The sequence below is a fragment of the Callionymus lyra genome, chromosome 19 (assembly GCF_982586985.1).
Source record: "Callionymus lyra chromosome 19, fCalLyr1.hap1.1, whole genome shotgun sequence".
In the NCBI taxonomy this organism is placed as follows: domain Eukaryota; kingdom Metazoa; phylum Chordata; class Actinopteri; order Syngnathiformes; family Callionymidae; genus Callionymus; species Callionymus lyra.
The window spans coordinates 8333193-8350452 of NC_141836.1; the positions used below are offsets into that span (position 1 = coordinate 8333193).

General features: G+C 39.8%; 1 protein-coding gene across 2 annotated transcripts in view; it reads left to right on the plus strand.

Moving 5' to 3' along the window:
* plekhg5b (pleckstrin homology domain containing, family G (with RhoGef domain) member 5b) overlaps positions 1 to 17260 on the plus strand; it is a 64182-nt gene that overhangs the window by 18987 nt on the left and 27935 nt on the right. The window contains exon 1 of one of the 2 annotated variants that reach the window (XM_087781213.1): positions 5292 to 5425. The exons of the other annotated variant lie outside the window; for it this stretch is intronic. Coding sequence (XP_087637339.1) covers positions 5378 to 5425 — 48 coding nt within the window. The 5' untranslated portion in view covers positions 5292 to 5377. Of the gene's footprint in view, positions 1 to 5291; positions 5426 to 17260 lie in introns of those variants that run through there. 2 annotated transcript variants of the gene reach the window in all.

Sequence of the window (17260 nt, forward strand, 5' to 3'; positions counted from 1 at the left end):
CGAGATGCAGTTTTCTCTCCGGATATCGCCATGACAACCAACCCCACGGCCACATCTTCAGCTGATGTGCTGCGCAGCTATATTTTGGACGACCCGTCGTCTGGTCACTCGTCCTTGAATTAATCCCCGGGAGGTTCCACAGGCGCCGACTTGATGTCTGCTCGCTGTTTTTGGATATCACCCCCAACACCCTCACCCCCTCACCCCCTCACCCTGATGAGGCTCCGTGGAAACAATAGAAAAGATTCAGACAGAACATGGAGACAGGCGGGTGTATATATATATATAGTAGGTCACCATGGCAACCGTGAATAATATAGTGGGAGAAACAGAAGGATCTCGGGCTCTTTTTTGGGGATTTATTGGCCGAGCAGTGAAAATCTTTTAGTGTTTATTTACAAGGTTTACGGTACGAGGGACGACCATGAGTGACCTTCGTCAAGGTCACTGGTTAAAGTAAGGAAATGAGGAAGCGATGGACAGAATGCAGTCGATACGACCTGAGCCGCTCGAAATTCTTGACCAGGTTTAACTCCTAAAAGAAATATAGATAATCCTCAAGAGTGTGGGTTTTTTTTTTCTTTGTGTCTCAATCACATCCCTGGAGAGTTCAGGAGAATAAGATGCTGAGTCAATCCCCAGTTGCAACACAAGAGTGCGCCGGTCGTGCTGCGATGAGCCTAAAGGTGTTGCTCAACAGATGTGTCAGAGTCGCACCTTCTCTTGATTCTTATCAAGATCGTCTGAAAACTCTGGTTTAATATTGCCTGAAACTGTTGACTTTGACTTATATCTCATTTAATTAAATGTTTTTTAATACTGCCATAGTTTGTCATTAGCATGTGAAAGTTATCAATTGAAAATAAAAGTATGCAAACTCAAAAAGTACAGTTCATCAACTCATTGAGTACAAACACCATCTAAGGTAGTTGTTATTGTTTACTTTTTGCAGTAACTTGGACCTAAAACTTGTTGCGGTTTCTTTTTGCACAAACAAGTTAAAGATAAATATTTAACAGGTGGTTCTGTGGATTTTTACATGTTGTAACAGAGGTTATCTTTTCGTTTTTTGTAATTATTAATTGTTGTTTTTTGTCCTTTTAGTAATTAAAATGGAATCAAATATTTTTCAGAGTATTGGTATTAATTTAAAAATGTTGGTGTCGTGACAACCGTAGTTTATTTGTTATTTTAATAAAGTAAAAATATCTGTTTAGCATAAGATTTCCAAATAAAATCAGTGAAAGTAATGTTTCCTGATATATTATATTATTTATGAAACACTTAAAAACATAAATTGCTGCACAGAAGTCAATAAAACGAGCGATAAAATACAGAATAATAATAATAAAATATAATAGGACTACTAAGAACATTTGACACCATAAGATTAAACTTTAAAATAACAATAAAATGGATATAAATAGCAAAAATAAAATACATTCAGCTGTATACTTGGATAAAAGCCAAAAAGTAAAAGTACGTTCTAATAAAATTATTATGTTTAATAATCTCGAATTAACAAGTAGGAAAATGTTTTTAAACAATCAGTGACTAATGTATTTCCCTGGAGACACGAATGAAGCGCCACCTAGTGGAGGAGAGCGCGCACAGCAGCACAGATGTTTAAGTGTAAGCTCTGTCAAGATGAAAAGATGATCACAGGCTTCGAGTCTCGACTCCTTTTTTCCAGTCTCAACGTGACTCGTCCGGTTCATCAAAGTCACCATCATTTCCTGGACTTCTCACCATGTGACACGCGACCAATCAGGACGCAGGAAACGTTGTGGATTAAGAAGCGGCTGCAGGTGTCCACCTCAATCCAGACTCAGATTAGGACGCCTCGTCGCTAGTCTCGGCTTGTTCGGTCTCTCTCTCGCCCCGTCTCTTATCTCCACTTCCTGCAAAACTTTTCCGACGAGACGGGACAGGTGTTGAGGGCGTGGGTCGCCTTGGCGACGGCACCACACCTGGGAAGCAAACAGCTGGAGGCAACAACGTGAGGAGACGTTTTCCCTGGCTTCACTCTGTCGTTTTCTTTTAGTCTGATGTCATTCTCGTGTTTTCTCTTGCGTCAAAAGTATCACTCTCGTGTTTTCTCTTGAGTCAAAAGTATCTCTCACACACTGAGTCACGGAGAGTTGACGTACACAACAAACACATGCACCAACATAATGATTTCAATACTAGATATGATTTTACTAAAGATAAAGAAATGAATACATTTGACAAAATGGTATAAATGGGGGCGAAAGAACAAATCATTACACTTGAAATATAGGAATGTTCTTTTTTTTTACTGTATTGATTCAACAGTACTTTTATAGTTTATAAAATAAAATGTTTTTTAAATTTTTTTATTTACAATTAACATGCAAATATTCGCAGTGTATTATTTTTGTGTTGCAATTAAACTTCCGGCCACTAGATCCTCGATCGATTTGAAATAAAATGGTTTCATCTAAACTTTTTCACATCCTCCGCAGCCAAAGGAACGATAAAATCCTGCAGATGACTGAGGACGAGAGGATACAGTTGAATACAAATATTCCTGGCATTTGTTAATTTTTTTTTTAATGAAACTTCCAGGCACTAGATGGCAGCAGTCATTATTAATGTTCCTCAGAAGCTAACCTAACGATGGCATCTCGGTGATGACTGAGGACGAGAGGATACAGTGACTCCAGCAGCTTTTAAAGCGGATGTTTGGACATATTTTGGTTTGAAAACAAATGAAAGCAGTTACGACTTTGTCAAGAGTCATGTGGTCTGTAAATACTACAACACCAGAGTCAAGTACTCGACAATACTTCACATATATACTTGTTACTACAGTATCACAACACCAGAGTCAAGTACTCGACAATACTACACATATATACTTGTTACTACAGTATCACTATATATCGCAATATATATGGTATCGTTGACCCTGTATCGTGATACGTATTGTATTGCCAGACTTTTTCCGATCCACTCTTGTCTAAAACAGTGTTTTAATTGTTCTAATTTAAATGTATATAATCAATATATGAAACTTTTTTTTTCTTCCACCTGTGGACTGGTGATAGTGGTTAGCTAGGACCAAGGGGTCCCATGTCACTCGCCACCTCGACAAGCTCAAACATGCTCAAAACTATTACTTTTCTCCTGCCTGTACTTTTCCAGTCAACATGACCATTAACTCTTTAGTTTTTCAAAGTTATATTTGCGCTCGCGAGACTGTGGCTCAAACCCGGCACTCGTTTCTCTTTCCCTTCCTTTTGTTGTGGACTTGAAAGCATGATGAGCTCGTGGTCATGCCAGGGGTTAATTTCAAGGTCAGGCATCAAGAGGGGGGTCCGTTGTTTCCCCCCCCGCCTCCGACAATGGCCGAGGCCGGGGACTAATCCTGCCGGGGTAATTGCATCGCTGCTGTCTTTCTTTTAAAAGCAGCCTGGCTAATAAAGGCTGACAGCAGGGGGCGGGGGGGCAACAGGTTGAAGACACAGGGCGGACGGAGGTGGAAGACACCCCCCCCGTCACCCGCCCCTCCACTCTAAACACAAGGCCCCAAGCTTTGAGGGGAGGATTGTTTTTACGAGCGAGCTAATTGTGAGGGATTTGAACGAGGTTCAAGAAGGATTAACCCAAATGACAAAAGGATGGTGGGACGTGTGTTTGTGGTCCAACATCCAGACGCTTGTTTGCTCTTCAAGGAAACACTCGAGAAGTTACGTAAACTGTACGACTCTCAGGTGCGGAAGAACGTTTCTTGTATTCGGGAAAATTTCTGAAGTCGTTCGAAGGTCTAAAGAAAACACAAAAATGAACAAATGCTGTAAACATTTTAATTGTAAATAAGAAACTTTTTATTTATAGTAAGAGTTTTTAATCTGCTAAAATCCGGAGATACTATACGTATGACGATACAGAGGCAACGATACAATATATTGTGATACTGTAGTAACAAGTATATATGTGTAGTATTGTCCAGTACTTGACTCTGGTGTTGTAGTATTCACAGACCACATGACTCTTGACGAAGTCGTAACTGCTTTCATTTGTTTTCAAACCAAAATATATCCAAACATCAGCTTTAAAAAGCTGCTGGAGTCGACTGTATCCTCTCGTCCTCAGTCGTCGCCAGGATCTCTTTGTAGCTGAAGTTGCAGCGGACGTGATCACTGCCTGTCATCTAGTGGCTGGAAGTTTGGTTGGGAAAAGGATGACTGGAATATTTGTATTTGACTGTATCCTCTCGTCCTCAGTCATCGCCAGGATTTTAATTGTTCTTTTGAGGATGAAACGACTGCTGCCATCGCCCGGAAATTTAGCTGGTCGGAAGGTTAAATGTAACACAAAAATGAACAAATACCGGGAAAATGTGCATGTTTATTTTCTACACAAACTTTATTTAAATATTATAGTATGATAAAAAATAAAATAGTATTTGAAAGCCTCCCCCCTAAAAAAAACATTAAATCAAAACACTGCTGTTGAATATCTTTATCATAACGTGAGAAAATAAAGTAAAAGAAAGTGTGGCGAGATTTTTTACACACATTCACACAAGTCATACCTTTAATTAATTATTAATTAATTCCTTTTTCATCACATCAATCCTTCCCTTTTTGGGCGGATTTAGCAAATTATTAATAACATTAAAACCTGATTCAAAATAGCCTGTCCTACAAAAAAATCTCTGTAGGTCATGTATTATAAAGGAACTAGTTTTGGTTTAATTTAAGTTAATCCACAAATCTCCAAAAGAAGGTTTTCTGTATCATCACTAGAAATACAGACAAACGTATGACTAAAGAAAAAAAGGGAGTTGAAAACATAATTGAAGAGCGTCATCGGATTGGAAAAAAAGAGTCAGAAGAAGAAGCAGAAAAGGGTTTTGCGGTGGATGATTCTGTGGAAAGGAACAGAACGACGCCTCATAAAATATCAGTGTTGTTTTCTTTCTTTTACGAGAGGAAAAGGGAAACGTTTCTCAACATGGAACTAATTGTCCGTTCACAGAAATCAACTCCAAAAGAAAGAGTCGGAAAAAACGACTTTTAAAAGTCTTTTTGCCGAGAGAAACCCAACTCTCCTGAGGGGTCGGAGGTCGACGGGCGGTCTATATCGGTCTGAGGGTGGATGTGATGAACGGCCCCTGGTTTAGTCGGTGGATCAGCTGGAACTGGGTGGGCGTCGACGTGACTCAGCCCGGGATGTGTGTGAGCATGTGGGGGTGACGGGGGGGGCGGGGCTTATGGTCAGCCCTCTCTCGTGTCGTCAGTAGTAAACACAGATCGGGTTGATCTGCTCGCACTGTCACACCGGGTTCTGTCTGAGCGACCGGAACCATTTTATCCACGGTGGACTTTGGATTGTTGATTATTGGGGGATGTTTACCAGCTCGTGCTCTGAGCCAGGATTTGTTTCACCTTCTGAGGTGAGTAGAAAACACACTCGAATGTTTTATTATTAATGATATCTCCGTCTGTGTGTCAGCGTTTTTAATCCACGTTATTAGTCAACACCGGTCTGAGAAACGTAGAGTCACGACGGTGATTCATCCGTTGATGGGATTTCTTCCTCACGCAAGCTTGTGAAATGATCTTTGAGAAAATCCGATATTAAGAACATGTTTCAGGCGATTGCAACATAAAGGTTGGAATCACACTTGATGTCCTGAAGCGAGTCAGACCGAGAGCATTATATCAATGTGTCAATATATCGTCAACCAATCAGCTATTAGTTTATTACGACCCCGAGGGGCCAGGGGTCAATCATTGTGTGAAGTCAATTATGTTATATTTCCATTTAAAAAATGGTTCCATCCTAACTATATAATCAAAGCTATATCCTCATAACTTTTACTGTGATGATCTTTAGTACTTAAACATCTGATTTTGAACAAAAGTTCACCTGGAATCATAAAAACGTAAACGATAAATGCAGAATATCACGTCACGGGACACAAATGACCACCATTCTGAACCTGGTCGTTCTGGACCTGGTCGTTCTGGACCTGGTCGTTCTGGACCTGGTATTATACCTGACGTTAATTGTTCTCGACTATCGCTGCCAACATTCATCGTGGGTCCACATGTCCGACCGCTTAAGATGGCTAATCGTCGAGCATTAGCTAAATAGAAAAACAATACGATATATACTGTAGTAACAAGTATATATGTGTAGTATTGTCGAGTACTTGACGCTAGTGTTGCAGTATTTACAGACCACATGACTCTTGACGAAGTCAAAACTGCTTTCATTTGTTTTCAAACCAAAATATGTCCAAACATCTTTAGAAGCTGCTGGAGTCACTGTATCCTCTCGTCCTTAGTCAACGCCGAGATATTTTGGTTTCATTTGTTTTGAATCCAAAATATCTCCAAACATCAGCTTTAAAAACTGCTGGAGTCGACTGTATCCTCTCGTCCTCGGTCATCGGCGAGATATTTTGGTTTCATTTATGTATTTTTCATGCAGTTGGCTGTCGACGCTAACTTAAATGTCGCTAACCTCACGATGTAGCATGTCGATGCTAACTTAAATGTCGCTAACCTCAGGATGTAGCACGTCGATGCTAACTTAAATGTCGCTAACCTCAGGATGTAGCATGTCGATGCTAACCTAAATGTCGCTAACCTCAGTATGTAGCATGTCGATGCTAACCTAAATATCGCTAACCTCAGGATGTAGCATGTCGACGCTAACTTAAATGTCGCTAACCTCAGGATGTAGCCTGTCGACGCTAAGTTAAATGTCGCTAACCTCAGGATGTAGCATGTCGACGCTAACTTAAATGTCGCTAACGTCAGGATTTAGCTTGTCGATGCTAACTTAAATGTCGCTAACCTCAGGATGTAGCATGTCGATGCTAACTTAAATGTCACTAACCTCAGGATGTAGCATGTCGACGCTAACTTAAATTTCACCAACCTCAGGATGTAGCATGTCGATGCTAACTTTTATGTCGCTAACCTCAGGATGTAGCATGTCAACGCTAACTTAAATGTCGCTAACCTCAGGATGTAGCATGTCGATCGATGCTAACTTAAATGTCGCTAACCTCAGGATGTAGCATGTCGATCGATGCTAACTTAAATGTCGCTAACCTCAGGATGTAGCATGTCGCTAACCTCAGAATGTAGCATGTCGATGCTAAATTTTCTCCCACGTTATATTTTTGCACACATGCTTCTAAACCGGAGATAAACCGATATCGCTGACTAGGTTTTTATTCAAATATCGTCTCAGTCTGAGACGTTCACATCTGTGCAGTTAAAGCCTCTTTCTTTTCTTTCCCTGCGACGTCTGCATATTTCACATCTGCTTCTCATATCAACCTTCCTGCTGCCGGCCTTTTCCCATCTTCCTCGCACCCAATTGGAAGCGTTTTTTTCCCCAAAATAATCCATTTCCATGTCAAATCTGGAACAGCTTGTGTCCAAATCAGCATTCGCTGGAAGTGCACTTTTCTTTCTTCCTCCCTTCTTTCTCTCGTCCTCCTTATTTGGTGGTGTCGACCGCCCTCCGTCTGGCTCCCGCGGCTACGTTTTAGCGAGAGCTTGCATCACAGCTCGAGTCGCTACACTTGACTCGCCCGAGAGAGAGCGAGCGAGAGAGAGACCATCTGCCGGTGAGTTGCTCACTTCCTCCTCGCCGTAGATCGACCCGAGCTGAACCCTGTGTGTCGTGTTGTGATCAGTTACCTTCTTCGCTGTTTTTTCTCCGGTGAGCTACAGTCGTTCCGAGACCGACTTCAGGTGTGATCGGGTGAAGGTGGCGCGTGTCGGAACATAGCTTGGACAGGAATGTCAGTCTACTTTTCAGAGGTGTCGCGGCAAGTCTTCTCCCTCACCTGTGATGGAGGTGGTCCACCTCTAAAACGGTACCTTGCTTGGACAGCTTTAGGGTGAGGGGTCTGAACTCCACTGGCCCGGGGGCCGCCGGAGGTCAATTCTTGTTGGGACTGTGGTCGCGATCTGCCAATGTTTTTCTTCATGTGTCTCTTTGATCCAGATTTGATTCTAGTCTATCTTTTTATTGACCGTCTGACAAAGATGTCGTCCCTGGCTCTGTCTGCGCTTTAAGAAAAAAATTAAAATGAAAGGCTAATATCACGTTAAGGGGCCAAAGAACTGCAGAGACCGCAAGATTATGACCCACTGCCTCTGTTAAGTTAAGTTAAGTTCTTTTAAGGTTTATATTTCAATGATGCGTGTTTACTATTCATAATTTCACATTTTAGTAACAATCAACTTGCGGTGTTTCTTCATTTTAAAGTGGCAAATAAATTTATGGCGGTGATGACTGAGGACGAGAGGATACAGTCGACTACATCAGCTTTTAAAGTTGATGTTCGGACAATATTTTGTTTGGCTCTCAGTTGTATTAATTCAACAAAAAGAGTGGAATCATTGCAAGATGTCACTTAAATTCAGTGTCATCTAAAATCTTCCAGAAAATGTTGTGTATTTAAGTGTATATATATCAAATTGTCAAATTAGTGTATCGCTACAGACCTACAAGATAAAAAATATGTGTGATGTAATTTTCCTTCTATTAGAATTAATCTTCGAAAATTGTTTATCGACAAAAGTATGGTATTTAAACCAGTATTTAATATTTATGATCATTACTCGGCTCTTTGTTGTACATATTATGTCAACACAGCCTCCAGATCTGGTTACAACTTCCAGACCTGGTCATAGACGACAACTCTTGTTGTTAAAACATAAAAAATCTTCTATTTATGTGTCGACAAGTTACCTCGATGTTCGTCGAAAACGACCCACTAGCTTCCGTCGTGCGACGACTATCGCTCGCTCTTGTGTGTCGTCTTCTAAACATCCTCCCGTTGTTGTGTATCTGGACTTTCTCGCACAAGGTTTTGTTACTCATTGACACATTTAATGCGTTTATAATCCAGATTTAATGCTATAAAATCGTTGATATCTGAATCAATCGACTGTATATATGATAATCGAACTTGTTTAAGTATTTGTTTATATTCTATTTATGTCTATTCGTCTACTCATGAATGTAAAATAACACATTGTTCATTGAGATGATGTCAAACTAACAATCACTCAGTTTACTCAGAGAAGTAATTCGAGCAGGAAGTGAGTTGTCAGTTACTCACGTTTTCCATTAAAGCCGAGCCCAGTGCGGGTTATTCCTGGATGACTTGTCTTCTCGTTCATGTCGATGATGGTTTTTATCTTGATGGTCCGAGCAGTGACTCAAGACTTGTCGCCTCGAATTCCAAACAAAGTCTCGTTCATGAGAGTGTAACGGTTGAATTATTACTGTTGTTAGAGTTATTTCAAGGACATGTCTCTGGGCAGATTTGTCATCCAAGACGGATTAAAGTCCAGCCATCAGCAGGGGGTTCAAATCTTAAGACATCGAGAACTAAATACTGAACGTCCTGTTGGTCACACAGTGATTTAGGAGACACAATACACTTGAAATAGTTTTCGTTGTGTTATTATTATTAGTGAAAATGATCACATTAGCAGGTTTATTTTATTATTATAGATACCCGTTTAAAATTTAATCAAATAATAATAAAAGTTTACACATTAATGCCTCAATTACATTCACCCTAATTCTATCATTCTTTCTTTAGATAAAAATATGTATTTGTAAATATTTTATTCACTATTATAACAGTGTTATTCAGTTGTAACTGATAAAGGGACTATGATAAGAAAACACTATATGATTTGAAAGCCCCCCCCCCAAAAAAAATCATTAAAAGTTAACCGTATGGGTTCAACTGTACTTGCTTAACGTAAGTTACCCGGACGGTCATAATGTAATGGTCACTAATTTTAGTCTCGTCCTCACTTTGAATGATCCTCCTTATTTGGCTGTAATTTGCTTGTTCACGCCTGAATTATTACCATTTTTAACCCCTTCCTGTCAACTTGTTGGTGGAAACTGACAAAGTGTGTTCATAGGTGTGTGTTTACTTGACTCTGGAACCAACTTGTGTGTTTACTTGACTCTGGAACCAACTTGTGTGTTTACTTGACTCTGGAACCAACTTTGTAAGAAAAAAATCTGTTTTTTTAAGAACCTCGGCAGGTCTTTTTGGAGCTGGTTTTATTTGGATACATGCAAATAAAAAGTGTAGCAGTGACACACAAGTGAAACAACCTGCAGTTAAGCGACGACAATAAATCATGACATCGTGTTTTTTTCTTCTTTTTTTTATACAGATTTTCTTCTTTTGATTTAGTCCCAGAAGAACATTTTTAAGAAAACTTTTGTAGCTTCAAGAGCCAACAGTTTAGTGAACAAAAATGATCATTTCCTGCTTGATTGACAGAGACTAGATAAATGTAGATCCCGGTTGTGGGATCAAGGATTTTAAAATGAAATGATTTTGTCTTCAGAGACGGAGCAGGTTGTACATACACACACTTACACACACTCACACACACACACACACAGAGTGAGCTGGAGGGTGAAACACAACAAGTGCCTCTGTTTCAAGTGAGTCCATGTGTACTGAGGAGGTCTTTAATGGGAAGCAGACTCACTTGTTGCATAAGAAATACCCCCCCCCCCCCCCCCCCACACACACACACACACACACTCGCCTTCCAGCTCCTCGGACAGATGGCGGCAGAAGAAAGCGCTCGGCCTCGTCCCTCCCTCGCCACTCCTCGACAGATGCGGCGTTTGTTTATTGAAAGTAAAGCGGAGACGATCCAGGCGTCTTCCTTTGATCCGGTCGCAGACTCACCGGGCAGCCGGACCCTCGGGGGAGAGGATGACGTCGGGATATTCCAGAGCTCGAGGCCTCGGGATGATCCTTCATATTCCGTCGACATCTTTATTTCTTTTTATATTTAATCTCTGTGGTTGACTTTTCCAACAACTGCAGGCGAAATCTGTTTAAAATCTGCGTAAGAAACTGAACATTTGGAGTTTCTTACGCTCAGAAGATCACTTTAAAATGACAATAATCAATTTATTTTGTATTCTTTGTCACATTTTATAATCGATAATCCTGTAGTAAATTTAATTGTCGACGCATGCATTTTCAAAAGTAGTCATTTACCATTTATTATCTTTTCAGAAATGTATCCTTAAGTAATTCCAGTATCTCAAATGAAATAATTGTATTAAATGTATCTATTATTAACCCTTTTATTTTAAAGTTTTATCTTTTATAATATACATAAAAATATACATGCGAAATTATTTTATAATAATTACCAATCCTTCTAGAAAGTCACAGAGAAAGAATGAAGTATTCTAATTTTTACCATTTGTTATTAATGTATAACAATACAACTAAAAATGCACCTAAAAATAGCTGAAGCCTACGCTTATTTAATTTATCCTGGTCGGCTCCCAAAATGCTTTGCCGCCCAGCCGACCAATGAAAGCTCTCGATAAGTTTGGACATAATAACACAGACACACACATATAATACGTTTACAAAAGAAAACCTGATGTATTTTCAGATTCGTTTTTTAACTGCTCTTACAATCACAATATAACAATATGTATTAAATTATAACAGTTTTTTCTCTAAGCATAGTTTTTGATCTGATCTTATTTATTACAAAAAAAATGTATTTTTGCATAATGTTTACTAAGAATGAATGCCTTAAGTCTAAATGAGTCTAAAGTTCTCTTTAAATCCATCCCTAGAATAACTTGTTTATACTGCAGGTAAACAGGAAGTGAAAAGAGAGTTAGTAGAAATGCTGACTCTGAAGATCTGCTTCGTCACGATTAATTTAAAAAAAAGCTGCTCAAGTAAAAGTTCACGGCCATGTCCGGGCTCGTGTTGTTTAGATGCACGGGTCAAAGGTCACAGACTGTCGAGACAGTGATCCAGCGATGACTCTTGTGTGTGTGAGTCTGACTTTGTGAGCAGTTTACAGTCGCGTCCAAAGTCTGAGTGTTTGACGTCACAGTGTGTTTGAGCAACAAGACGCAGCACGACGGCGTGCGTGTGCGGACGAGGAACGAGTGAAGCGAGCGACGGCTGTTTTCGCCCGAAGCCACCGCAATAAATCCTGCAGCTGAGGAAACATCTGGTCCAGGTGTCCAGATCACAACCATACACATCTCTTGTTGACAGTCGACGCTAAACACTGACTTTGTTGACGGTTTTTAGCCCGACTTGAACTCCAATCTGGATCCTGCTGCTCGTCAGTGTTGGCAGGCAGGGGGCGCTAGCGCTCGGGTTGATTTGATCCCGTCTGGAGACGGTTTATGATCCAGGACTGGAGTTTTTTTTGATCCAGACTGGCACCGAAGCCAAGCTCCAGCGACCACAACCCGGTCTGTGGAGATCGTTAAGACGGCGCGAGATCTCGGGTCACGGCTGTGGAATCGCAGCGATGAGATGTTTGAGTTTGTCGAGAGTGAAGGATCCTCGCATGGAGGAAAGTAGCAGTTTGGCTCCAAACCTCCTCTGGAAAAGTCTACAGCTTATGTAACTGTTCACGTGTTTGGCAGAGAGTGGTGTTGCTATTAAAGTTGTTTTCGTTTTGAATAACTTGGTTTTGTAAAAACTTGTAAAAACAAGATGTATCTCGATAAAGGTCATCATGATGGCGTTTAGATTGAATAAATATTGTGCAGATTTATTGTTGTGACTCGCCGAGTTTTATGAACAATTTTAAGTGTGCCTTATAGTCTGGAAAATACGGTAAAGTTATCAGTTGTGTTGGCCATGATTTAGTACCTTTTTGAAGTCGCTCTACAAAAATTGAGATTTTTATTTTTTGTGTGTCTGATAACTACCGGAAGGGCTTTGCTGTAATTGGATTTAAGAGGAGTTTGAATGGAAACAGATGAAACATTGATTTCACTTGTATTTCTTCTCTTGGGACATAAATTATTATTATAATTTAAATGTTATTATACAATTTTTAAATTGTAAGTACATTATCGATATGATGATGGATTGCAAACAATTGTTTTCAAGATACTGTATCGATATTCAACCGCAATATATAGTTTTTTTTATTACTTTAAATTCTTTTTTGGGTCTTTCAAATTATATTTTGTTTTCTTACCATAGTTATTGTATTATTTACAGTTGAATAAAGTTTTTTTTAAATAACATAATTATTTTATTGAGGGTTAAAGGTTTAAAAATGTGTTTTTTGTGTTGTAATTAAACTTCCCGCTAGATGGCAGCAGTCATTACGTCCTCCTGAGCTAAAGAAACTATGAAACCTAGGGGATGACTGAGGTCGAGAGGATACAGTCGACTCCCAACCAACTTTTAAAGTTAATGTTTGGACATATTTTGGTTTCAAATGAAAGCAGTTACGACTTCGTCAAAAGTCGAGTGGTCTGAAAAGTGTGCAAAAGTCGAGTACTCGACAATACTACACATGTTTCCGTTTTGTCGCCCCTGTATCGTGATACATGTCGTATCACCAGATTCTTGACAATACTTTCGACACTGATTTATTCTCGATCGCAGTTTGTCTCTGAGTTCACGAGAGGTTCATATTCGTGTCGCAGACGTGTCGGTCGTTGTGATTCCAGACTGTGATTCATGAAAACACATCAAGTACTTTCAGTGAATCCAGACCAAAAATGTTTAATCATTTAAAACAAAAAACAACCTCCCGCGGTGTCTGTGTTTATATTCTGACTCAGAACCCGTGAACAATCCTGTCGTTCTCTGAGGCGAGCTGCCGTCGCCGATGACTTTGAGCGTCGGCGTGTGGAGACCAGGATGTTGGAGACACGTGTCTGCGAAACACTCTTGTGTTCTCAGCTGTCGAGGGTCCTTCTCGAGTGCGTCTTATCTTCACTTTACTTCATCCCCCCTTTTCCTCCCTCCATCCTTAACCCTGCGCCGCCGCTAATCCTGGGCGACACTCGCATGACACGCGTGTTGTCGTCCTACACGCTTGCATACAATCATCAGCTGTCCCGGACCAGCCTCACATTCTCCTCACACCTCTGGGGGTTAAAACCCAAAACCTCACGCCTGCAGGATCCTGTGCAGGCGCCGTCAACGACGTGAATGAAGTATTCTCAATATTTACCCTTTGTTATTAATGTATACAAATAATAACGTGAAAAAACTTTCAGAATTTCACTTTAATTTCACAAAAAAATGCACCTAAATTATTTCATTTTTATCCTGGACGGCTCCCGTTATGCTTTGCCGCCCAGCCGCCCAATAAAAGATTTAGATCATTTTGGAGAAAATAACACTGACGTAAAAAAATGTTTTTACAGAGACACACATATACGTTTACGAAATAAAACCTGATATATTTATTTTTTAACTGCTCTTACAATCACAATATAACAATTTTTATTCAATTATAACTGTTTTTTTCTCTAAGCATAGTTTTTGATCTGATCTTATTTATTACAAAAAAATGTATTTCTGTTCTCCGTTCTTCAAACTACAAACACACAACGTTAAAATAGTAACTAAATTTAGTCACTTGTTTAAGTTAATAACATATATTTCACAACATTGATTTGAACGTCCCTCTAAAAGGAACAAACGGCTGCCATGATGCTTTGCCGCCCAGTCGACCCATGCAAAGCTCCCGGCCGTTTTTCGACATGGCAACTTGGAACGTGTCGTTTAAAAACGTTCTCTAAAATAAAGCGGCGTGCAGAAAAGGCGTTGACAGTTTTGTCGGCACCATAATTAAGGTGGGTGGAGTAATGAGTGCCTCCACTGTTGAGTTTGAAGTTGAGCTGCTGTTCAAAATACGCGACACTGTTGTTACGATGTGAACAATGAGTTTAAATGTTTAGTATTTCTCTTACTTACTTCTCTATTTTCTACCATGAACTCAGTTTTATCAATATGAGGTTTGGAACCCACAACCTTCAAGGAGCTGAACCTTTAATGTGAATGATCTATTCATTTTTAATTCAGAATAAATGGCGAAGCAGCTTATAACTGATTAAAATTGTTAACCTCTGTAAAAACGATCACTTTTAAAAATGTATTAATCTTGGCTAACATAAAAATGACCTCTGAAGTTAAAGAAAAAGAACGAAATCTCATATTTCATAAATTATTTCATTTGAAGTAATTAAAAAATAACCTTTATCTTCTGACTAACAAAAATTGAAGTCGAAAAGTCTATATTTTCTCAGAGAAGATTAAAAAAAACGATTCCATTTCTATTCTCTTCTACTGTGGAAAAAGTTATTAATGTCAGTTTTCGTCTCGTCGCTGGAGATGTTGAACAAAAGAAAGAAATATGTTTGAAAATGTTCCGTTGGCGAAGCTTGGCTCTCCGTCGCTCCGAGTCCAGGCACGAATCCATCCCGGGCTGGCAGAGTCCCGGCCCACATTTTCATCCACATTCCTGCATCCTGCTTCAATCCCGAGCTGGTCCCGGTAACCGGGGTCAACCTGGCACGAGTCATCAATCACTGCCGGTCCGGTTGCAACAGACTCCTCCGAGGTCCAGGAGTCTGTCTTCGGATTATGAAACTTTTCCTTCTGGCGCAACATCCCCCGAGTCGGCGTCTTCTGTTTGAGTTGGACGCGTCCTGCAGCTATTTTTAGCTCGTCTCATTTCTGAAGGAATGTTTCGACTTAATGAGATTTGTGAGGAGAGAGAAAAAACTTTGGTTATTCAACACTCAAAAGGTTGTGGGGACACCCTGGACAGCAACGGTGTGAGGGGTCGTCATTGGTCTCAGTCTAAAGGGAAAAACTAATTCTTCCATCGTTGTTTCGATACCTTCACTTGGATAACAGTTACCAAACAACACTTTTTTTTATACTAACTTCATAAGATCAGTTCTAACATAAAAAATATATATATTTTAAATATTTGGAAGCTTTGTTACATTTTGACTCCAATATAAACAATTATGTGAAAATTAACTTCTCTATGCAAACAAATTGTGTCTTGTTTTATATAGATTAATAGATGGATGGATCGTTGGAAGGTTAGATGGATAGATGGATGGTTGGATGGATGGTTGGATGGATGGATAGATGGATTGATAGTTGGATGGATGGAGGGAGGGAGGGATGGGTGATAGACAGAGGGATAGATGGATGGATAGATGATGGATAAATTGATAGTTGGATGGGTGGATGGATGGAGGGAGGGAGGGATGGGTGATAGACGGAGGGATAGATGGATGGATAGATGATGGATAAATTGATAGTTGGATGGGTGGATGGAGGGAGGGAGGGATGGGTGATAGACGGAGGGATAGATGGATGGATAGATGATGGATAAATTGATAGTTGGATGGGTGGATGGATGGAGGGAGGGAGGGATGGGTGATAGACGGAGGGATAGATGGATAGATGGAGGGATGGATGGATGGATGGATGGATGGATGGATGGATAGAAAGTTAGAACATCTCCGTCCTCTTGTGATGTGAAATATAAACGTACGACGACACATGTCCAACCATACAATACATTGCAACACTGTAGGAATCCTCTCGTCCTCAGTCATGGAGGATCAGGTGATATTTCATTGTTTCTTTAGCTGCTATGGGTGTAATCACTGCTGCCACCCATGGCGTGAATATTTGCATGTTTATCGTAATGAAAATGAATTAAAAAAAAAAAAAATTGACAGTTTTTTTATCTATAAACCATAAAAGAACTAGGTTAACACATCCAGTACCAGTTGCTAGTTGGAAATGAAATTAAAATCAACACAGGGTTGTTGAATATTAGTACAGTATCGTCAAAACAATGTTACTATTCAGTATATTGCATATATATATATATATATATATATATATATATATATATATATATATATATCGTTACTGATAAATGAAGCACGTTTCTGTACTTGATATCATTAACGGGTTAATTTTCTGGCATCATTTTTATTTTTAAACAAAAGCTAAATATAAAAATAATCATTATAGCAAATTAAACTAAAAGTTAAAATAAATGTTGTCAATTTATAAACGTGTAAATCAGACTAGTGTCCTTGCTCTAAATCAATTTGAGAAGCCACTAGTCTCTCCTGTGATCCAGCAAGTGTTAATATTTCCTTTCATTCTGAGCGTCAACAGTTCACCAAAGTCATTCATTCATTAAGGTTCTCCCACTGCTCTCTTGTTTTTCTGCGTCTATTTTTAAACTTGTGTGAGTGTGTGAGTGTGTGTGTGTGTGTGTGTTGGGGGGGGGGGGGGTCTCTGTCGGGGTGCAGCGACTGTACGACTGCGAGGAAGGGAGGAGTCGTACAGTCGCTGCACTTACGAGTGCGATTGTTGCTGCTGAAGCTGTAGCGTCAGATGCACCAATTAGACGGCTCG